At 34.5% G+C, this 25,537-nt stretch overlaps 1 protein-coding gene across 1 annotated transcript in view; it reads right to left on the reverse strand.

Moving 5' to 3' along the window:
• The window catches only part of fs(1)M3 (female sterile (1) M3), a 289,266-nt gene that overhangs the window by 125,185 nt on the left and 138,544 nt on the right, over positions 1-25,537 (reverse strand). Inside the window, exons 8-10 of the mRNA XM_081762460.1 lie at positions 20,891-21,086; positions 19,199-19,741; positions 4,739-4,953 (exon numbers count right to left, since the gene is read on the reverse strand). Coding sequence (XP_081618586.1) covers positions 4,739-4,953; positions 19,199-19,741; positions 20,891-21,086 — 954 coding nt within the window. The remainder of the gene's footprint in view (positions 1-4,738; positions 4,954-19,198; positions 19,742-20,890; positions 21,087-25,537) is intronic.

A 25,537-nucleotide genomic window follows, 5' to 3' on the forward strand; every position in this document is an offset into this window, starting at 1 on the left:
AGTTACATATTTCGAACTCTTCATTTAAAAGTGAGTAATCGATACTAATTGGATACTGTTTCTTCTGATAGTGTTATTGGTACATTTATAATACAGTAAAGCCTGTCAACTTGGCCGCTTCTCTAAATTGGCTACCTGCTCATCTTGGCCTGGTTCGTCTTGAACCTGCATTTTCACATAAGACATTCATTACTTATTACTCTGTAAGTTGGCAACCTGTCTATCTTGGAAGTTCGCCGCATTGAAGCACTAATTATCCTATGATGATAATGATAAATTTACCTTGTGCCTTGGTCACGCAAAATACCATTTTGTTATTTTTCTTAACTCTTTCGTATCCCAATATGAGAGGCAGACGTTGTACTGTATATTTGACTGGAGACAAAGAGGCATGGATTCCCACGATTTGTTCTTGGAGGTCAATGGCCAGAACACTGCCCTGATAAAGGGATGTTGAAAGAAGATGTGAATAAGGAAAAGCACGTACAAGAATTTAGGAAATGGCTGTACGTATTTGTTTACCCTGTCTGTTTTGGTAAAACCATTAGCTATATCGGCCCCTTTCATCAGTGGGGAGCTTAAGTAATTCCGGAAAATTCTCAATGTTAAAGCTAACCATCTCAATGTCAACTATTGGCACCTGATGGCTTGTCGAAAGGTATCGGAGGTTTTGAGATATGAATTCCCTTTGCTCCAAAGGAAACACTTATAGCTCATTAAAAGCAGGTAGACAATAGTACACAAAATTTGAACATGCACATGTGCTGTATATGGTTATGATTACTCTATATACATTATTTAAAAGTAGCTGTCGTACCATTGCTTAAAATTTTACATTCAAGTAATATTAGAAATCCTATTCTAAAAATAACCAAATCACACTTATCTTCTGTAAGTTGGCCACTTGTCTAACTTAGCCACTTTTCAATGGAATCGATAGTAGCCAACATAGGCAGATTTCACTGTAGTAAGATAATGGTATGCGATTGATGGAAAATGAAATTTTTCAGTTTAACTTCTCACGACTATGCCCTTTAGACTTAGGGAGACGGATCATTAAGGCGAGTGAATTTTGAAGAATTGGTGGAATGATGTGGGAGGAAACGGGAGCACCCGAGAAAACCAGCGGGCACGATGTTGTCCACCATTAAGTTACTTGGCTGGGGACCAGTAACCCCACACATCAGAGGTAAGCGCTGTACCACTGAGCCACAGTACCCCCCCCCCCCCCACACACACACGTCTGTGATTGATGTTTGGAGTATAGCTGATATACATATTTGGGGCATTTTATGTTTTAAAAAAATGTGACCAACATAAGTTTTAATGTATTCTGTAACCCTAGTAGGTTTGTTAATACATGAGATATAATCACACTGATCTACAAAAAAAAATTAAAAAATATTTCTGGGTAACAAAGTGATTCTGAAAGGATTTTTACTCCTGAATTCAAATCTGATTTGTTTTTCTGCATCAGGGATAATTTTGGAGTAATCAGCACGTAATGTTTGTTTGTGTTTGTAAAGCATTACTATATATTGTTGACACTATATATTACATAGAATTGTAGGTATGCGAAACAGCTGTCAACCGTACATAATGGTTTACTTTTTTCTTTTGTACTGAGTGTCTCTCTTGTCTCTAATGATACACCAGCAATAGTCTGCCAGCATGGTGGGCATCCAATTCCCTTCATAGCGTTTTTCAATGGTGGATATATCTTTATGAAATCTTTCTCCGTGTTCATCGGAAATGTCACAGCAATTACTGGGGAAGTAATGCAAATGTGAGTCCATGATATGCACCTTCAAGGACATTTTGCACCCTACATCCTGATAAGCTGCAAGCATTTCATCCTCCATCATCTTGTATTTAGGGTCCCGTCTTCTCCCAAGGAAGTTTTGGGTTAATTTCGTAAAACTCATCCATGCGCGCTTTTCTTTCTCTGTGAGACATGTTTCAAAACCTCTATCTTCCTGCAGTTCTCGTATCTGCGGACCTACAAACACGCCCTCTCTTATTTTTGCAGCTGACAGTCGAGGAAATTTGTCAGCAAGATATGCAAAAGCTGGCCCATTAGGATCCATTGCCTTCACAAGCTGTTTAATAAATCTAAGTTTTATATGTAGGGGGTGGAACAAGAACATTTTTAGGATCTACAAGACTGTCCCGTTGCACATTCTTTTTGCCAACTGTCCAATTGCGTGTAGGCCACTCCTTTTTCACATAGTGAGAAGTTCTTTCCCGATTATCCCATTCACACAAAAAGCATGCATACTTCGTGTAACCTTGTTGCATCCCTAATAATAATGTTATTACCTTGCAGTCACAACAAAACTTCCACTTATGTTCACTGTACTTAATTAAGGTCAATAACTTTCTGAAAATTTCATAACTCTCTTGGTAAAAGTGGCATATGCAACTGGGATTGAAGACAGTTTATTCCCGATATGCAACAATACACCTTTTAAGCTATTCTTAGAAGCATCCAAAAATAATCTCCATTCACCAGGTTCGTATGTTATGTGCAAGGCTGTCATTAATCCATGAACATCATTGCAGAATGTCACGGAACTATCACTGGCAAAATAAGACACAAAAGCACGTTCTCTGTTCCTGAAGGTTATGTTAGTTGTTTCGTGGAGAAAGTTATATTCCGGTAACCTGGAGCCTAACAATTCTGCTTTCTGTTTACTGAATCCTAAGTCTCGCACTAAATCCTGCTGTAATACACGTGGCGTGGGCGTACTCGTGCCTTGATACGGGGGATCCCTTCTTTTTTCCGGAGAAGATGTAAGTTCTGTAGTGCTACTTTCTTCACTATCACTCATCTCTTCTATATCTGTGGCCCTTGAAGGAACTGGTAAAGCTTCAGAATGTGCCACAGGTCGTCTTGCTGACGGCAGATCCGGATAAACAATTTTCCTTTGATTCGCTGTTCGTGAATCCCTGAATTTTGGTTAAGCAGAAATAACCGACTGTCAAAGGGTCCCTTGGTTCTCTCCAAAGGTACAGCAAATAATAAAACATTTTTTCCTTGCCACCACTTAATTTACAATAACATGTAGCACAACACACATTAGGTGACCGCTTCTTATCAAAATCACCAGCTCCGACGCCAAAGTACTGCTTATATGCTCTCTTGGTGATGGGTGTGATTTTCTTCCTGTTACTCACGAAGGTGAACTCGCCACAAACAGAACAGAAGTTGTTAGCTGCGTACTTACAACCACGAGTGCGAGTTTTTTTTTTACTTCACTTAAACACAAACAAAATTAATCCACAGCAATCAGTTTCATACAGTAAGTAGTACTAACACCCGATAAAATACCAGATTCACACGCTCAGTTTAACTCTCAAACTACTCCCAACATCATATTGCAACAACAAAACACTGTCGGGCAAGTTTTGCCAACCTCTGAAATTTGAAAGCTGTCAATGTTGCAAGGTCTTACTTTCCAAATTCCCTTTTGTTACCATATACTGTGTTTGGCATGTATATGAATATATGTAGTATATGAATGCTTGAATTACTCGTAAACTATCCCTGATGGATCAAATCGGATGTCTCATTTGAACTTCCATGTCACATTCCTTTCATAGTGCAAAATCTCATTTCAGAAATACAACCCTTGCAAAACAGTGTCATTAGTATAAACATTTTTTATACATATCTATATTTTCATAGTATTTCCTTTTAGTATATCAAAGTTAATATCCGCGATCAGTAAAGAGAAATTTAACGAGTTTTTAAACTCATTACCTAAGGATTTTAGATATACATCTTCATTACAATTAAGATACCAGTAGATAGCTATCATATTACAATTTTCACAACCATTGGATATGCAAAGTTCATTCCATTTGCGTCAGCAAGTTTAAGTTCTGTAACTTTAACTACGTTTGCATGTTCGTTTATAAAGATCATTACACCATCTGTTCGAGAAGACCTTTGTGTAAAGTAACAGCGATGACCAGCTATTTTAATTTACAAGTAGACTCACTCTTCCAAATTTCCGTCAAAATAATTGTATCTATACATACTAATAAGATATTCGTCAAAATTTTTGTTTACACTTCTAGTATTTAAATGTATAACTTAAGCTTGGTTTATTTATACACAAATTGTTAAATTTACTTACATAGTCACAGATATTTTTTTTTTCTATTTCTTGATAAACATGAATGTCACTAAGTTCCATGAAGTATGAATGCTTCTTTCTTGTTGGTCAGAATCTTTAATTTTGAAGAGTTTGCAGATTTACTACTCGTTTAACATTTATCACTGGAGATTACTCACTTTTCTTCAATAATACCCTACCATCACGCACCCACACAAAACTAAACCACTATTTCTTGCAAATTGCTTGTTTCAAAAAGAACTTTCCGGTTATTGGCTGTTAGGTGTTCGTTTATATACATGCAGCCATCAGGGAATTTTCTCTTTATTTTTGACGAAAATGGCACCTTGTTCTCGCGGTTTTTCTGTAATCAAGTATCCCTAATTTTCTTCGATTACATAATATTTTGTGTGTTACCCTAATGTTTTGGAGTACGTACATAAACAAAATGAACAACATTCCTTCAATTGAATTGACAGTATTTCCTCAGTTGTTCTAACTTACCTATAACACTGCTTAAGAATCTATTTAAGTGATTGATTCTTTATTATAATTAACATTCATAAGCAACAGTCCTACAAGGATTCTGAAGAATGAAATAAAATACTAATACTTACGCTATTAATGTATTCAGCTGTTAAATCGTTTAGAACATGAAGTTCTTCTATTTTCTTGTAACCATTAATTTTAGTTGTATTTTTATTAACAACTATGTTTATGTTTATACCATTGATTATTGGTTCTGAAGAAAACTGCAAGTGGTCGACTGTAAGTTCAGGTAGAATATGGCTTCCTGTTATAACCTGATTATCAGCTTCTGATAGCAGTAAATCTGAAAGAAGATAGATGAAGCACGATATAGTGCGCTTGCATGTTTGAATACAGATATACAAAATTTAATTTTATATCAATGCTTAATAACACTACACTAGCATTTCTGCTTATATATTCTAGTTAAACATGTTATGAGAGTAGGTTTAACGCAAGCAACAATAATTCGTTCTTCACTGATTACAGGAAAACAATTTTGAGCATACAATGCAACAGACTAATCAACATAGGCAATTTTCATACAAGTAAAACTCTCTCGTTATCTACTTAAAGATACATTTTGGAGGTCAATCTTCACGAGAAATTGTGACTTTAATTTAATGACTTTCATCGATAGCGTTTACTGAAATTTCTTGACATTAAGTTAACACTAAATTTGACTGCCAAAAACTCGAGAATCAAACATCTGTACAACACCATAATATTTCATGTTTACTATACACAATATTTTTTGCGACGCCAATCTTAGTTAAGGTTGACAGTTTCATCAGTCTTGGTGAACATTGATTGAGTTTCATCGATCGTGTTTCAGTAAAATTTCTTTATTTCACGAAGTCCGTACCCAGCTTTGATGGCCTATTAACTCGTCAATTCAAGGCCTGTATATTACAATATTTCATATGCATACTAAGCTTGTCGAAGTTACCATCATACTATGTTTGGTAAAGATTGGATGAGTTTCGTCAACAGCAGACAATATATATCCTTGTGGCTGATTTATTACGGGAAAGTCAAATGAAGGACGAAAAGTATAAATTTAAACAAAAATGATTATTTTTTTTTCTCATAAATAATAGTTAAATGTTTTATTTGTTGTAGTCAGGGGTGGACTGGCCATAATCAAGTACCGGCCCGATGGCCGCTGCGCCCTCCTTACATCAGTGCCTTTGCGCCCTCCTCGGGAGGGCTAAGACCCGTCTTAGCCTCGGGAAGGCGCACAGTTTCCTCTCTGAATACATTAAAAAAAACAAAGTTATATACATAATTATTTTATAAATTTGCTAGCCTTTGGCCAGCTAGAGCTCCACCCCAGACCCCAGTATTTGCTCGGCCTGCGGCCTCGCTCTTTCTGTTTTCGGCGTGGGAATGCTATTAATGATATTAGATTTACCCCTAAATATATAGATTTGACCCTAATATCGGTCATTTTGGACGATTTTTACATATCACCCTTACCAATCCCACGCTCCGCCCCAAATCCCAGTATTTGCTCGGCCTACGGCCTCGCTCTTTCTGTTTTTGGCTTTGGGAATGTCATTATAATGATCTTAGGGACACTGAAATTTATAGATTTGACTGTAATATCGGTCATTTTGGATCATTTTTATATATCAACCCTCTCACCCCCACTGTTCCGCCCCCAGATCCAGTCTTTACTCGGCCTACGGCCTTGCCCTCTGGCCGAGTTTGGGTGTTTATATATCTTTCTTTGGGCTTCTCCAGGAAATTCAAATATTTTTGAAAGAATCCCTGAGGTGTATTGGAACAAAACCCAAGCGTCCGTCTTGAGACTATTGGGATAACTCGATGGAGAAGTAAAAGCAACGCTGCTGTAAAAATATTTGGACACTTTCATTACTGAGCACCCGACTCAAAGGATGCCAGACCAAGAAAATCAAAACTAGTATATGTGGAACTCATAGCAGTTTTAAGTGTGATTGGCAATTCGCAAGAATTCAATTCCAAAGTCAGACATGATGCAATGTCTGTCATTCAAAAGTTGTGCTCCTTTGAGAGTATCATTATGGCTATGATGTTTTTATTGATTTTTCACCATACCACACCTTTATCAGACTACTTGCAAACAAAAAACTTAGACTATGTCCAAGCATGGCGCCTGATATCCTCAACTCAAGATAAGTTGAAAGAAGCTAGGGACCAGTTTGACAAAGTCTACAAAGCAGCAGAACACTTTGCAACAGATATGTCAAATAGTATTGAAGGACTCATTTCAGATGTTCCTAGTCTAGAACAAGTTATTATAGAAACAGAATTGCCTGAGGTAAGATGTAGAAAAAGAAAGAAAATAGCAGGGGAATCAGCTTCTGATGAAGTAATTGAAGATAGTAAATACAGATTTTAAGTAACCGTTTTCAACTGTGTTCTAGACCAAATTTCTAACAGCATGCAGGAACGACTTGCTGAAAATCAAAGCTTATACTTAGATATAGAGTGTTTTGATCATAATAAGTTCAAGAGTTTAAGTCTGGCTTCGTTGTCACTGAAAAGAATCACTGAATTAATTCCTGATTGTGAAGAGGGAAAACCTAAAGAAGAGCTTCTTTCGTTTTCATCAATGTGGGAAGAGTTTTCAAAATCCCCTTATGAGAACCAAGAAAAGAATCAAGAAGCTGTTGAGGTTCGTACGATTGAAGATTTGATTAAAGAGGACAAGTTTTCTGAAGATTTCATGGAGGATGAGGAGGAATATTTGGGGCCGACTGACGATATTATGGATTTAAGGTCTATAAAATGTGATGAAGTGAAGTGCAATTTTTGCTTTAAGTGCACCTTCGATGTGATTCTGCAGTACAATATGTACTCAAGACTCTACACAGATTTATTCAAAGTTTATAAGTATATCCTTACATTACCGGCAACACAAGTGTCTTGTGAGCAAGCATTTTCAAAGCTCAGATACATAAAAACAAGACTCCGTTCAAGACTTACAGATGAACATCTGGAATCATTGTTCTTGATGAACTCAGAAAGAGACATTCTGACCAAAATAGACAACAATCTTATTATTGACAAAATGTGTGAAAAAAGCAAGGAGATGCGATGGCTCCTTCAAGCATAAAGCAGTGACTACTTTCATTTTCCAGTTTTGTTTTTGAATTTCTTTTTTTGTTAGGTAGGTATATAATTCTAAATTTACTTTTGTTAATTTGTAGTAAATGTTTTATGTATACTTTTTATCAACAGTTTTAAAAATAGATGAAAAATTAGTTAATGTTATGATGAACACAGCTTTAAAAGGACAGAAGTATGAAAAATAGCATAAACCCCAAACTTAACTCAAATCTTCAGTAATAATTAGGCTGTTGACAAATGTAGCCGAAGAATTTAAACAACTAATGTGATTTTTTTAGTCTCAGTTAAAGTGTGCATCTTTATATAGGCCTAATATATTTAGTACTCAAAGTCTCTTTGTTTGTTTATGAAAATATTGAATTTGTATAATTCTATCGTGATTAACTGCAATAGCTACTTGATCTTTTGTTGTTTTTTGTGTACTAATTTTCCGGGGGAAGCCCCCCGGCACTTCCTTTTAATAGGAGGGGGTATTCGATACAAGCGAAAGCCTCGGATAGACGGCGCCCTCCCAGAGTATGTGACCGCGCCCTTTTTACATAGCCAGTCCACCCCTGGTTGTAGTTATAATCTATATCAAAGCAAAATACCATTTTATTTACTGATGGACATCAATGTGCTTTCGAAAGACCTGATGGTAGTCATTCTAGCTTCTGTGTGCTCAGAGTAAAGATTTTTCTTAAAATTCAATCTATAAGCGGGTTAAAAACAAGGAATTGGTTCTTCACAACCGCAACACACAACGTTTAAACTACTGGACGTAAAAGCTTGGAATTTAGTATGAGGTTTTATTTATTTTTATATACATAGAATACGAATATATAGTCCTTCAAATATGGCGGGCGTAGAAGATAAATACAAATTTCAAAACTTTCGTATATTGCAGTTCCCGCGAAATTATTTTAGAAAGCGCATTGCATAGTAACAATTCATTAACTGGAGGTAGTATGAATTTTATGAAATATTTCGAACTCTGTTCCTTCAGGAGTTTTTTAGTACATAAAACTGAAAAGAGAAAAATGTTACTTGTATCAATTCAGAAAATACGTATTATTTGGAACTCAAATAATTTTTACTTTCGAGCCGCGATAGGAAAGAAGAAAGTATGATGACAGTGAAAAACTAATTCGAGATTTCAACAAATTTACACGTTTCATGCCCCTACATATCGAGAAATTAATTTTTCAAACTCAGTCCATTCGTAAATGTGTTCACTCGCCTAGAGACCGTGCCGTTGAATGTATCTGCACTAAATTTTAGACTTGAGGTTTTTACAAGGTTATCCATAGGATTTTTTTCTGAATCTTTTTCCTAACCTGAATATAAAGGTTTAGTTTACTAAAGGGTGAAAGTTGAAAATTGCGATTTTCTAGGAAACTGTTTTAACTGTTTTGTTCAAATTTTATACATCAATATTTCAAGAACCCTAAACGATGGTAGAAGTCATTTTTCTTGGAAAAATCCAGAAAGGGTAGTTTACTCTAAGCATGAGTTCTTTTAGAACGATTTTCTCAAAAATAACTCGAGCAATTGTGTTCATATTTCATAAATATTTGGGAAGTAACTTGACAATATGTCATGTCATAAGTCATTTATCCTGAAAATATTCCCAAGAGTTTTTTTTGTGTGTGTGTGGGGGGGGGGGAAGATTTCCGAGCCATTTTCTCAAAAGAGACAATTTTGTTCATTTTTATAAATAAATACTTCTTTACTAACTCGACAATATGGAATAAATAGTTTATTTTGAAAAGTGCACAAGGTGAGTTTACTCCTGAGGAGAGTTTTTTCGGGCGTTTTTCTCAAAAGTAACTCAGGGAATTTTGTTTATATTTCATAAATATATATCTTTCATTAGTAACCTGATAATGTGGCATAACTCATTTTTTCTGAAAAATTTCACAAGTAGTAGTTTAGTCATGACAATGACGTTTTTCGACGATTTTCTCAAGAACGACTCAGCCAACTTTGTCCATATTTCAGATATATGTTTCATTAATAACCTGTTAGTATGGAATAGCTAGTTTGTCGTGAAAATTCAAAAGAGGTAGTTTATCTTGGAGATTTTTTTAGGGTGATTTTATTGTCAATTTTGATCGCATTTCTTAAATGTTTCATTAACAACATCACAATCCATTTCTCATGAAACAATCAACAAGAGGTAGTATATACTCGTGAAGTTTAATTTCTCTTCAGACGTTTTCTCAAACGCATATATATTTCGAAGAGATTTCTTATGAAATTATCTACAAAGGTAATTTACTTTCGGGGATAAATTTTCTTGTTCGGCCCAAAGTTTTCTTCAGAAACACCTTATAATTTTGTTCCAACTTCACTAATAAATGTTTCAGTTGTAACTGTGGAAATAACGGGAATCAGTTTATGGAATTGGAAAAAGTTTTGTGTGGCGGCCCGCAGCTTTTATTGGTATGACAACGAATTATAACTTGGGACAATCTCCGTTGAGTTTTTTTTTTTTTTTTTTTTTTTAATTTCTATTTATTTCAAATTCCACTTCGGAGGGGAGAAAAAAGTATGGAAATTTTACTAACATTATGTGTTTATTTAAAACGGTTGAATAAAGACAAAATTTGAGACACATTGGGAAAGTTAATATAGCAAGACCTATCTATCTTGCCTAACCACTTTAATGAAAAGGGACCATTTGTGGCGAAAAAACGAAATAGCTAATCTCAGCGTCAGAAATTAAAAAAAAAAATGTAGGGGCGACTTCGAAAAACAAGTAATGATTGCTGAAGGAAGAATATAAGTAGTTAAGAAAAGAAAGGAAAAAAGCAATTAGATAGGTCCGGGAGCAAGAAAGCAATTAGGTAGGTTTCCGTAAGTTTAGAACTAAATTGAATTCAAACTTACGTGAGCGTGTCTATTGAGCCAAAGATGGATAATTGCGTATCTTTCAATTTTTTTGCTTTGGTATAATGCTCTAACATGTCAAGAACGAGCAATTGTGCTAATAATGGAATAAAAGTTTATTTAGCTTTGAATAAATAAGTAACACTACAGAAATGAAATGATTTTTTTTTTCAGTTTAACGTCCCACGATCAAACCCTTTAGGCTAAGAAAAACAGATGATTAAGGCAAGTGAATATTGATGGAAAAATCGAAGTGAGAATGTGGAAGAAAATGGAAAAATCCCGACGAAATCACGGACATGATGTTGTCCATCTCCAACTTATTTGGCAGGGGATTGAACTAGGGACCTCACGACCAGAAATAAGCGTTCTACCACTGAGCCACCGTGTCTCCAGTAACTATGTAGATAGTAGGACTTAATGAGATATGGCGAATGAAGAAAATATTGTGGAAAATATTCAAATATGTAATTGAATCTATGAGTACAGAGCTACAATCACGTCATAAATACTGCTTGTTAATTGCATATCTATGTTGAATAAGCTGAATCTCTTCATATCTACATCTCGCAGATTAAAAGGTCTAACCCCTTAACTGTCTAACCCAGCGTTTCCCAACCGGTGTGCCGTAAATGGGCCGCTGGTGTGCCGCGGGAAAATCGAAACAAAATTATTAGTTCTATAGCAATAAAATTGCAAGACATAAGGGAAAATGTATATTTGTATTTCACATTACTATGAACCTCTAATGAATCTACAATTTTAAGTTTCATACCGTGTTACTCTTATGAACAATTTTAATGTTGAAAAAAGTATTTGTTATCATTGTTATAACCATTGTTGCTCTTTTATTGTTGCAGACTATTTCGTAACCTGAAATTTTAAAATATTCAATACTTTCGACAAAGAAAATATACATACAAATTACCTACATTTGTGTTTTAAAAGTAAAGAGATTTGTTTGTCCATTCGTTATTTAGTGATTTATCTTCTTAGTGAAAGGTTGGATACAGTTTTCGAAAAGGAAAGCGTAGTTTTGCAGACCAGAGTCCAATATTTCATTGAATGTTTTCTATTTTTAAATTAGAATGAAAAGTAAACATAATGATTAACCACAGGGGAAAACCAGTGATCGAGCTTTCTTCTCTGTGAGAAAGATCATTAATCACAGAAAAAAAATAGCACGGTATTTTATATTTAGAAATAATAATATATAAGAGTGTGCCGCGAGAATTCAAGTTGCACCCGTAGTGTGCCGCAAGTTGAAAAAGGTTGAGAAACGCTGGTCTAACCCCTGGAGAACATAATTTTTATGTAAGAAAGAAAAATAAAGCCCTAACGAATTATACCAAAGCATCTGTATACGTTAAACAGAATTTTTGACACTTCTGATATTTTTGCCAAGTTATTGTTTTTGGCAAATGATTGGCTAATCAGTGCGACTTCGGCCAATAGTATGTTATGAATTGTGGTACAAATTTGAAAAATTATTGCTAGCTACAGCATTATTAGTTTCCGAGAAATTTGCAGCTGATTTGTTGTAAGCGTCATGTAAGTTTACTGCATTTAAATTGATGGTGAGTACCAAAATTAGTGAGATTTATTCCAAACCTGTGGCATATTTGACATACCATAAGAGGATTTGCAAAGAGAGGTTGTTCCAAGGGTCATTTAAATAAGACTGTACACAGAACCATTACCTATTTACTATTTCGTATTTTGATCAAGTCTCTTTACACAACATAAAATATTTACAGTGAACGGAAACAAAGCTCTTAACAAAATGCAAATATCTGATTAATACGACGAAGGATCCCCTTTAACTGGTGATACAGTTTTAATCCTCGTGAAATTGAAGGATGTAATTCCTGAATCGTTTCCGGAGAAGTAATGGACCATTCTTCACGTAATGCAGAACTCAGCTACTTCAGCAAAAATGAAAGAGGAAATCTGTGCGGGACTCGTTACTCTGTGACTGACCATAGATATTTGATAGTGCTAAAATCGGAGAATTGAGTGGGTTAGGCGAAGTGTTGTAAGTTCATCTTGACGCTCCTTAAATTTCTAAACAGATCTGGCAATGTATATTAACGTATTCCTCTTTTGGAAGACTCCATCATTATCAGGGAGCAACAGCTGTACCATTGGTTTGCAACGAGTGTTAAGGCACGGGCATGAAGAAACAAATGAAGTATCATAACGAAATTCTCCAATATCATGAAAATGTGAAACTACTTAACTTCGTAACAATAACCAAGCTAAACTTTAGGAGCGAATTAATTTAAATAGCACAAAAAATACATGACAAATTTAGAGAGAATCGACTTCCGCACTAAATTCAATTAATTGGTGCTTGCTTTACTAAATTAATAAATTTGCTTAAGAATTTAGGATTAAAGCATTTACTAAGACGATTTCCGAATAACAGGTTATATCTATATCCCAGAAAACTTTGACTAGATCCAATTTTCCTGGGTATGTCGTTCTATGACAAAAGGAACTTGGGAAAAATGCACCACTAACTTGTATTTCTGTCTGCGTTAAATTTAGTATTTTAGTGGAATTACTTCTTTCATAAAAAGTGAAAAATAACAGGTTATACATTTAGTAACATTTTTCTGAAGTTTCATTACCCCTTCTTAAAGAAATAATTCTATGCTTTTACCTTCCAATTACATTCTCAATTCATCGTATGTGGTGTTGTAAATAGGAAAAAAAAACAACAAAAAAACGTATTTTTCAGAAATGTAAGTTTTTTTTCTAAATTTCGTTTTTTTTTTTCAAATAGTCATTTGTAATGTATCTTACGTCATTTAAGTCTGAAGTATTTTTATGTAGGTGTAATTACCATAAAATGCAACATAAATTAAATATTAGATACTGATACGGTATAAATTTTACAATTTATATGAGTAGCGTACCTACTAATAATCCGGGTTTCTGTAGTGTTTCACCAATATCAACCAAGAAATAAAAGTATAAATGAACATCTGTTTTTTTCGTGAAAGTAGGCTTTTAATAAGTACGAAAATAATATCACGAACAGTATAAAATGCAAATAACTTGTCTAAAGGTAAAAAGTAATACTGATTTGCCTACTAATATTTTTCTGAATATCATATATAAATAATTTGTCGACTAGATATATGATATGCATTGCCGGCTCTACCATATGTGCAATACGCGCATTTGCACGGAGCTGCAATATCTGTCATAAGTATTTTATTTAAAATAAATATTTCTTGTTGGAAATAGACTTTATGATGATGGTAGTTACATTTACTAAGCTGACCTTCTATATGAATACTACATTCATAAATTATGTTTAGGCCGCATTAGTTTAAGTCACATGGTCAGTGCTAAAGCAAATGGTAAAATAAATCCCACAACAAATTGCTTGATTGTTGTTAAATACAAGAACTCAATTCTCGAACGCCTGTCCTCTTTGGTTAGTTATCAGAATTCTGATATGAAAGCTTCTCTTGCCTTTGTCGTAAATAAGATCGTTATCATTGAAAGTGGAAACACTTTTTTTAATAAACAATAACAGTTATAGAAGGAAAATCAAGAAATAAAAATAAAAGAGCTAATTGCACTATAATTGCAAACTGATATGTTGAGATTGAAACTCGATATTGAATTCTATAAAAAGGATTACCATCTTTCAGATGTATTTGCTTTATCTTTCACTAACATAATAGATTAATATTTAAAGAAAAAAACAGACACAACAAGACTGTATTTGTACTAAATATTTAAGCCTTTCTGAGTGCGAGTGTAGTTTCCCTCCCCTTCGTTGTTCATGCTGGAGTAGCATACTTAAAATCGTGACTTTAAAGATTTGTTCTTTCTGTAGAAAGAGGGAGGCTGCAAATTACGTCATTGCACGGGCGACAAATTGTCTAGGGCCAGCCCTGATGATATGTACACTCATGTCCAAAATGATTGTCGCATATCTATAACTGTCTTCTTATATGAATATAATTTGATAATGATTTTGCAGTTTACTTTTAGTACTGATGCTTTGTGTATAATCGGAAAATGTATATTTGTGGTAAATTTCAAAGGAAAAGTATTATAAATACGAAAATGAGAAAGAGTAAAAGAAAATGTTGCTAAATGGACGATAAAGTTTTATTTTCGTTTTATTTTTCTTATTTACTGCAGTTTTAACATGAAATTTGCCACATACATGTCTTTGCCGATTATACACATACTAATATTATATGAAATACCAGACGGATTAGTTATCAAATTATATTCCTACAACAACCTAGACATGCGACAAAAATTTTGGACATGAGTGTACATACAAGACATGAATATAGGATGACATAATTTGAAGTAATGTAGTGTGTTTCAAAATGAATATTAGAGTTTTGAAACTTTGTAGTATCTATTACAATTAACTTACAATTATAAGTATTATCAAATGAAAGAACAACTCAAACAGTTTTGTACACACGCATGCCATGCATTGTTTCCTCTGTCTGCCGTTAGAAAGAGCAAATAGCAAAGATGGAGACTAGAGAGCAGAAAGTTTTTTTTTTTTTTTTTGTGTTTTAATTTTGCAAAGACTGAATCTGTAGTTACAGTGTAACCGTCTGTATCAATTGAATGTTTTGTGCCATATGGCGGAAAGTTTATGGGCCTTTCTCACCTATCGACTCAATGTGTGCCGTGTGACGAATGAAGCTCACATCGAACACTTGAAGCAAAAACTGTTTGAGGAATTCTTTTAATCAATATATCGTTTATAATTGTACGTAAAATGTAATAAGTACTACGAAGACTTAAATCCCCGATATTCATTTTGAAACACAATGGATTTTTCAGCAACAGTATTGGAACTAAGATGTAAAAGGAGAGAAAATTTTCCTTATAAAGTGATTGTTTACAACAACGATATTATTATAAGTCAAGACTATAATTACTACAACAACACGAGTTACTAGTAAAAAAAAAAAAATGTAATCAAATGTACAATAACCCTTTCGGACCCAGGTGGCCAAAGTGGCACATACGGGTGTGTCACTTTTTTAATCCGCTCCTGTATGGACACTAAGATATCGGGATATATATATATAATTTGCAAAATATGGTTGCCGTGTGTCGAATTTCCTTCTCAAGTTTCACCCCAGTCAAAAATTCGAGAATTTTCGAATTTCGAACTTACTTTTCCCCTGTAGCTTCATTCTTTGTAGAGAGACCTCCTTAAGACTTGTCAGGTAGATACGTCAGATGGATACTTACATCAATTGGACTGGCCTGCGCGCAGTGTTGCCAACTACGGAAATTAAAATCTCCTTAAATTTGGACAAAAGAATTCGAAATTTTTGTTATAAATCCGTACCTATACGTCCAAGTGCAAGTCAACTTACGCCAGTCGAACATTTTTCCTTATTGAACAAACTCGGGTACATGTCGTTACAGTGGGTAATTAGGGGACGCACGAAAAATTCGGATTTAGGTTCTAACTCTTGATTTTCCCCTACTTCTCGATTTATCGAAATATATTTTTGGTAATTAGAAGCTTTATTTCTTAAATATCACCATGATACTTGTAGGATATATTAATAATGTACCAGTGTTAATTTTAAGATAGTTTTCGTCTGTTTGGTAGCAGTGTTGCCAGCTAAGGAAAATTTTAATTTCCGATTTTAGGGAGAAATTTTGGAAAAATTCCTTTTTTGTCTCTATTATTTCCCACTTGTTGGCTACATTCAAACAAACGCACCACTGTCTGAAAGCCTCGTCCTTAGGCTGCACAGCGCACCACAAAAAGTTTCGGTAGAATAATTAGGGGGAGTACAGCTAAGGCTTATAATAAACTTGTTCTGTAAATGGTAAGAAAATTGTGAATTTCTGAGGTAGAATGAGATTTTTTTTTAAAATTCATGCTTACTTTGTCAGATATCGCCATGATACTTGTAGGATATATTCTTGAGGTACCAGGGTTTACTTTCAGATAGTTAACGTCTGTTTGATGGCAGTGTTTCCAGCCAAAACAATTAATTCCCGATTTTAGGTGAAAAAATCTGCAAATTTCCCTTTTCCCTCTATTATTTCCCTCTTACTAGCTACGTTGCAACAAATGTACCACTACCTGAAAACTTTCTCTTTAGCCTACAGAACGCACCATAAAAAGTTTAAATAGGATTATTAGAGAAGCTGTAGTCCCGGCATATCTGTTGATTTTTGCTTCTGAGGCGTAAAAAGTCAAAAGTTCATGTGCATGGAAACAGAGAATTTTTTCTTTCCCTTTGAATGGAAGCCAGCGACTTCAGGTTTTCAATGTACCTTGTCAATGCACCAAATAATATTTTTTAGGTACTTGGACCCATATGGCAACAGTGGTGCTAGATACAAAAAACTATTGAAATTCGGTTAGGGATTTTTTTTGTAAATTTTCACCCCTAGATTTCCCTCAGTAACTTCCCACCCGGTGGCAACACTGCAATGTAACTTAAACCAAAAGATATCCACATTCCTTTTCTAAAAAAACAAAGTCTTAACCATATCAATCGGGTCAATGTTTTTTGAGCAATAAGTCGCTAACTGACAATATAGAAAAACGCCAAAAATGACCTGGGTCCGAAAGGAGTAATCACACGATTTTGCTCGTATAGGTACAAGGAAACAAATGATTTGTAAGTTACGAGGGCTTCGACTCAAGTTCTATTGATTATTTCAATAATCTTCAACATAAATCAATAAATAATAGTTTCCAGAAAAAAAATCAGACATTTGAAAAAAAACATGAAAAAGAACGATGTTTTTTATTGAAAAAAAAACTTCACAGAAAAAAAAAAACTTTTTTTTTTACAACACTAATCATATCACAAATTGCGAAAGGAAACCAAAACCTACCAAAAGCATCAAACTAAGGCTCAATTTTCGGTTTCTGGACCTCTACTGTCCCTCCAGCAAATGGCAGGCAGAAGTGACACTACGGTAAGCACAGACTAGTAATTGTACGATCTAGCGTGAAGCAAAGGAACCAGCTAATATTACATTACTCCAGTATGCCGTTTACAAGCGAGAATACTTTTTTCCTTCATTTTTTCTTTTAACTTTTCAGAATGATCAACGACAATTCACATTACAGGTTACACCTGGTGACTGCAAATGTGCACAACCATTGGCAATACAGAGTCCTTTAGGAGTATAACAGAACCGCAGAATACTATGAAACTATGATTCATATCTGCAGCACTATGTTTAACGATAGAAATAGTCCGTTAAAATAGTCCAAAGCATATGCCTCTTTCGTCATTAGCCATACATAAAACCGCCAGTTGTTGGAAACAGAAGGGAAGATGGCTAATCGGACCACATTCTCTTCTAATTGTCGGTGTTCTTGTTTTATGTTCTCGGCACCATCTTTTTTACACTATTGGGTTGGAGGTGGTAATCAGAGGTTTTCAATGTGGAGATTATTAAAGTCATCGTTGGACTCTGGTTGAAGAAGCAGGTTATTCCAAATTATGATTGAGTGCTGCAGTCTGCTGTGCCGCATTAGCTCTGTGGTTCTTGATAAAAAGAAACAAATCCTCTTAAAGATTCGGCAATCCGCCTCACTTAAGCTTGTTTTCCGTTCAATTTTCTCAGTTTCTGATGATATCTCACGAGTTTTGTATGTTGTAATCACCTTTTGATACATTTGCTTTCGATACACTTTGAATCTCCAGATCTGAGTACATTTGCTCCAACAATTTTCCCCTCTTTGAAAATCAGAGAAATCTGCCACTTTCCATCATCTATGTTTCAGCTATCGCACACACGAGTATGTATTACACCAACTCAAATACAACTCCTCACTGAAACTAGTACTAACACAAACAATCACGAATGTTAGTATTACTAACAAAAAATACATGTTGCATTACATGGATGTTTTCATTATTTAAGAACATATCTAAAATTATTTAGAATTTATGCAAAGATTTTAAATATTTTTACTATATATATATATATATATATATATATATATATATATATATATATATATATATATATATATATATATATATAATTTTACGTTCATTTGATTTTTCCTTGAAAAAAAATATCAAGGGCCTGTATATTGTACGAGTTCAACCGAACTCACTCGATCAGAATCCATCTTCCCATGGTGGAAGAAATTGACTTGCTTATACAAGCGCGTGAAATAATATGTTATACAGGCTTTCATTTTCCGAGGTATGGGCTGTCGAATTTTGAGTCATACTTCCGAAAACAAGAAACATTAACGGAACTCAATCCGGTCGGAATGAAACTTTGCATAGTGGTAAACTTTGACCTACTATATATACTGCATAAGGTGTGAAATTTTATATTGTGCTAGCATTCAATTTGTGAGTTATCTGTGATTCAACTTCTAAATCAAATAATTAGATGTAATGAAAACATAATAAATAGGTTTAAATAGCAAGTAAAGACCAGTATTGGACAAAAATAAATAAATAAATAAATAAAATAAGGACACTTTTTACCATTGCGTATTTCACTTGCTCACTTGCTCTTTCCTATTTTTAAAAAAAGAAAAGTTGCAGACTTACCAGTTAGTATTTTTTCATTGATACTAACAGCGTGCAATTTATCTGAAGAAAGTTTGTCTAATGTAACCGTGCCTGATATCACCTGGTTACTCGAATACGTTAGCATATTGTCCGGTTCAAAAGGTCTGTCATTAATTTTGGATAAATTAAGGCGATTTACATGTCCACGTTGTACTTCCATATCTCCTTGTACTATCAGCTCTCCACTTATGACGTCAGGAACAGATTTATAAACAATATTGTCAAGCCTTTCACTAGCTAGCTTCAAATTTTCAGAAATATCATCTATCTTCTCTTTCAATTCAGAGACTGAAATGTTTAATATCATTCCAGCAGGTTGCACTTTTAGATTTTTCAATCTAGCCAAGTTAAAGAATGCTGAAGTAGCATTTAAAGTACCATCGTAAGTTACATTAGTTGTTGTAAGTAAAAGTTTTTCCTTTTGTTCTTTGAAGTAGTCAATGTATTGTTCGCGTCCTCTTAATTTCTTTTCCAAGTCCATCATACACTGTAAGAGTGGATCTAATTCCATAGTCAGTTCATCTAGGAAGAAAAGTAATTTTAAAATTTTTAAAATTGTCGGACTATCAGAATGTAATACTCAAACTCAAGCGTTAATCATTAACAATATAAAATAATTAGGACTATTCCTATTGTAATAAGTTTACTTCAACACCAAACAATATAAAATTATCACGCAAAATGTTAACATAAGAAATAGAGTAATTAATTCCGAATCTACATTTTCGACGTTGTAACTTCTTTACGTATTGTTCCTGAATTGTTATTGTTTTTCTAAATTCATCGTTGAACCATGAACAGGGAAGGAAAAAAGAAAAGGAAACCTCTCGAGTGTTTCTAGTTATCCTCACTGAACATCACAATGAATTCACATATCAAGAGAAAATAAATCAATGGACAGAAGGTGATATGATATTTGGGAACTATCTGTAGATAAATTTATAGAAAATAGCACATAAAGGAACAAGCAAAGCTTTATTTTTCATAAGATAAGAGTTTAAAATAGTTAAGGAATATACAATAATAATGAAATTTAGGGTAATAAAAAACAATTGAAAAAAAACTTGAAATGATTATAATCTATATATATAAAAGAGAACGTACAAATCCTTTGTCCGCTCATCACGCTAATACGGCTGAACCAATTTCTTTTATTTTTGGGGGGTTATTAGGATTTGGACCCTAGATGGTTTTTATCATATCACTTTAATTTTCAATTACCAGTGTCTTGAGATAATTGACCATTCAGGTGTCCATTACGTACAAATCCTTTGTTAGTTCATCATAGGTATAAAAATAAACGTATTTATATGCAACCCGCATGACCGTGTCACTCGGCGGGTTAACATAAATGACAGGCGTTATAATGGTTTTTATCATATCACTTGAAAGCGAAAAAGTAAAAATTATCTAAGTAACAAAGTTTATTGCGTTCGGGGGTGACCGCAGCGAAGCGGGGCGGGTTAACATAAATGACAGGCGATATAATGTTAACATTTACTGCAATCTTCTATGGTTTTTATCATATCACTTGAAAGCGAAAAAGTAAAAATTATCTAAGTAACAAAGTTTATTGCGTTCCGGGGTGACCGCAGCGAAGCGGGGTGAACGCTGCTAGTAATAATATAAAACACTACTGTTATTTACTTAAATAATTGGAATTATGCTTACCCACTTGAAGTTTTTGGAAGATAAGTTCAAGAAAACTACTATATAACTCAGAATTATTTCTAGTCATTGCTATGAGCATAACTTCTTTGGCATCTACGTGTAAGTCCAAACTAAGGATTTCTTCTGTGTCCAGTCCAATTGTGATAGCACGATGAAACAGACCATCTGACCACATTCTGTATATTATTACTGTGTTCTGAAAGGTTGAGTATTATAGTACAATATTACTTCGATCATTTTTTTTTCAGAAAAATATTCTAAATATAAAACCTGGTAATAAAAATAAGATTCAGCCAATTATAAAAATGGAATTTAAACTACGACATATGACTGACAAATATTTTTTTTTCCTCCTGACTTAATTTGCTACCAACATGAGCAATTTTCTTCGTATATTATGCAATTTTCTTTAATGTACGGAACAGTTAATCTAATTAATCTATCCAAGTAAAATTTTAACTAAAGGAACTGTATCAACGGAATGTTTATTTTTGTAATTAGTGTATATTTGCTAGTATATTAGTAACATCCGTGTGGTAAAAAGTTATTGAACACAACTTCGAAACAAATCCTTTCATAATCACATGTACTAAATTCGTTTATATACTCAGAGAAAAGATGATGGAACGGATCAAATGTTAAAAGTAAGTTGTTATTTTCAGTTTGGTATCCCGTCGAAGTAAATAAAAGGCAAATATTAAACTTATTAATAAAGGATAAACAAACTTCTACGAATTCTCTCAGGAATTACATATTGACTAATCTTTATTATAGAATATTTTCTTTTGTATTATTTTTTTAAATCACAAAATTACTCTGGATAATGAAAAAGCGAAGTATATTCGTTGTAATGATTCTATTCTATTAATCAACAAGTGAAAGAGCAGTATTCTCAAAATTGACAAGTAAATTCAAGCATGTAGAAAAAAAAATGCTGTTCGGTTCTGTAGTAAGTATTTAATTTTCAAATGAGAAATAATAGCAATAAATTCAATATTTATGGGTCAGTCCATACGAAGTGGTCCAGAGGCGGTTGCTCGACCATCTCCGAAAATTATAAAAATTTGAGCGTTACGAACCTTGTGTATGAGAAGGTCAATAACACTATTCACATTGTCGTATGTACAAGTGTTCCTGAATGGCGGCCATCTTTGTTGTCGGTGCAGTGCCATTTTTTGCATTTGCAAGAGTTTATGAAAACTACAGTTGCTGAGGACGTACGGACCAGACAAACACCAAACAAAAACGAATGTTTAGAGGAGGAACTGAGGTACACGGAGAATATATACTCTTGCTTCCAAATAAATATACAGGGTTGCAAACCAATAATGAAATCACTAGAAAAACTGCAGAAAATTACACCTTTAAAAGGGGCTGTATTTTGGAATCGCATAAAGGGGGGAGTTCGTAAGTTTTGTGCTGAATACTATTGCATGTAAAGAATCTGCAGGAATATCTACACCTATGATACTACTGGCACCGTAGATTTATGGGTGTCCGAAAGTTGAAGTTTGTGATTTTGATGCCATTTTTGGGCGTAATATCTCAGGAGGGCAAAGTGCTAAAGATTGCTGCTTAGGTCACAAAGTAATTCTGTATGTGAATAAACTATTGCAAAAAAGTCATGACTGATATCACAGGGGAAAAAAGTGAGGATACGGTAAAAACGTGAAGAAAGCACGTGCGTGACTATGGTCGTAATCGGGAAAATTTTATATGTTTTGGTATGTTTCATGCTAGATCTCAAAACTATGCGAGATTCAGCAATTAGGCTCGCTTTTGTTTGCGTTTAGCTGTGCAAAAGCTTCCGAGTGGCGTTTGTTCCATCTTCCTAGCTCTATGATCATTGCCAGGTCTACAGGTTGGACTTTTTATCTTGACCTTCCGCTATAACGGACAAACCAAAAAAGAGAGAAAAATGAAACTTTGCACGAAGCAGCTATAAGAAGGGGGACATCTTTGTGTGTACTAAACAGCAAGACGCAACAGTGTTGCCAACCCAAAATAAAGTTATATTTTTCAAATGGCACTAAGTCAGATTATTACATATTTCAAATTAACGTGTCAAACGTAAACTTAATATACCACTTTTATTATTTAGTGTTGCGAACTAAGGATGAAATAGTATCACAAACATCCAAAGTTTGGAAGCCTCTAACGCAAATACAGCATAACGGAAATGCACAGGATAATGTACATCGAAAGTACTGTAGTGTTGGACACCATGGTCGTGGAATGACTTGTTTCAAATGAATAGGAACGAAGTTACCAGGACTTGAATTTCTTTAAATCCTTTACTTCGAAAAAATGCTGACATAAGTATCATATCTAGTTACTTGTATGGTTTGCAATGGATGTGTAAATTATTTTGCCTTTACACTTCGATATCTCAAACCGTTCCGGAGATATGGTAAGCAGTGCTGAAGTTTGTAACACTACTAAAATCGTGTAATTGCGGGAACTTGTAATTACAGATACTGAAAGCTATTGCTGTAATGCTATAGAAGAGAAGGGAAGCAACAATTATTTTAAGTATTTTCCGCAAATACGCCATTTTCAGCAGGATAGGGTAGATAAGTGTAACGCTATCTTGTGAACACACTAACTTCCGTTACTGGGATTAGATTTCAATGATACTTTGTTGATAAAATACATTAAGTGCCTTAATACCATGGTCCAGTTCGACGATGGGTGTCGTGGATGCAAGGGGGAGCTAACCACGTAACCATATAGGCGTAACCAGTGATCCTAGAGCTAGAAAGATGGAACAAACGCCATTCGGAAGCTTTTGCACAACTGAATATAAACAAAAATGGACCTAATTGCTGAACCATGCGTAGTTTGAGATCTAGCATGAAACTTATCAAAACATTTAAAAATTTTCCTGGTTATGAGCATCGTCACTTACCTGCTTTCTTCGCGTTTTTACCATATCCTCATTTTTTCCTCCATGTAATATAAGTGATGATTTTTTTTTGCAATAGTTTATTCACATACAGATTTACTTTGTGGCCTAAGCAGCGCTTTTTAGCACTTTGCTTTCCCGAGATATTACGGCCCCAAAAATGGCATCAAAATCACTAACTTCAACTTTCGGACCCCCATAAATCTATGGTGCCAGTAGTATCATAGTTGTGGATATTTCTGCAGACTCTTTACATGCAATACTATTCAGCACTAAACTTATGAATCCCCCACACTTTATGCCATTCCAAACTACAGCCCCTTTAAAAGTGGGTCAATCCAACCGAAGTGGTCCAAAAATTGTGAAAATGGTTGTTCGACCATCTCCGAAAATTATAAAAATTTGAGTATGACGAACCATGTGTATGAGAAGGTCAATAACATCATTCACGTTTTCGTATGTGCAATTGTTCCTAAATGGCGGCCATCTTTGTTGTCGGCGCAGTGCCAATTTTTGCATTTGCAAGCGTTTGCGAAAACTACAGTTGCTCAGCACGTACGAATCAGACGAACACCAAACAAAAACGAACGTTTAGAGAAGAGACTGAGGTATATGGAGAATATAAACTTTTGCGTCTAAATAAATATGCAGAGTTGCAAACCAACACATGAAATCGCCAGAAAAACTGCAAAAAATTACACTTTTAAAGGGGCTGTATTTTGGAATGGCATAAAGTGGGGTGTTCATAAGTTTTTGCTGAATACCATTGCATGTAAAGAGTCTGCAGAAATATCCACAGCTATGATACAACTGACACCGTAGATTTATGGGTGTTCGAAAGTTGAAGTTTGTGATTTTGATGCCATTTTTGGGGAGTAATATTTCAGGAGGGCAAAGTGCTAAAAAAATTGCTGCTTATGCCACAAAGTGATTCTGTGTGTGAATAAACTATTGCAGAGAAAAACATGACTGATATTACACGGAGAAAAAAGTGGTAAAAACGCGAGTGGAGGATATGGTAAAAACGCGAAGAAAGCATGTGCGTGAGGATGGTTGTAGCCCGGAAAAAATACTTAATGTTTGGATTATGTTTTATGCTAGATCTCAAAAACTATGCATGGTGCAGCAATTAGGCCCGATTTTGTTTGTGTTCAGTTGTGTAAAAGCTTGTGAGTGGTGCTTGTTCCATCTTTCTAGCTCTATGATCATTGCCACGTCTGTGTAGTAAGGAGGTTAGCTCTCCCTTGCACTCACGACACCTATCGTCGAACTGGACCGCGGTATTAAGGCACTTAATGTATCAGCAAAGTGTCATTGAAATCCAATCCCAGTTACCGAAGTTAACATGTTCAAAAGATTACGTTATATCTATCCTAACTATGTATAAAACTATTTGAACTGACATAAAATAAAGGGGTAACTTCCGGTTTACGTGGATAGTTGAAACTTGGCATGATTCTAGCTTTCAAGTACTAACAAACAGGAAAATTGCCAGAAGTTAATATTTTTAAATTTTTAGGAGGTCTAAGGAGGGATGAAGGAATTCTCTGTTATTTAACTGAGCCCTTTTTTGGGATTTATAATCTATTTTAGGTACTTGTAATTAGAATAAAAACTTGAAATTCTATATGCTTGTACGTTTCCGTTAGCGTTACTTAAGTAAATCACAAAATATAAAAAAGTCCAACAGTAGAGAGGTTTTATGGGGAACTAATAGTCTTCCCAATGTTATTTATATAGGA

The sequence above is a fragment of the Thermobia domestica genome, chromosome 6 (genome assembly GCF_964235325.1).
Source record: "Thermobia domestica chromosome 6, izTheDome1.hap1.1, whole genome shotgun sequence".
NCBI lineage: Eukaryota > Metazoa > Arthropoda > Insecta > Zygentoma > Lepismatidae > Thermobia > Thermobia domestica.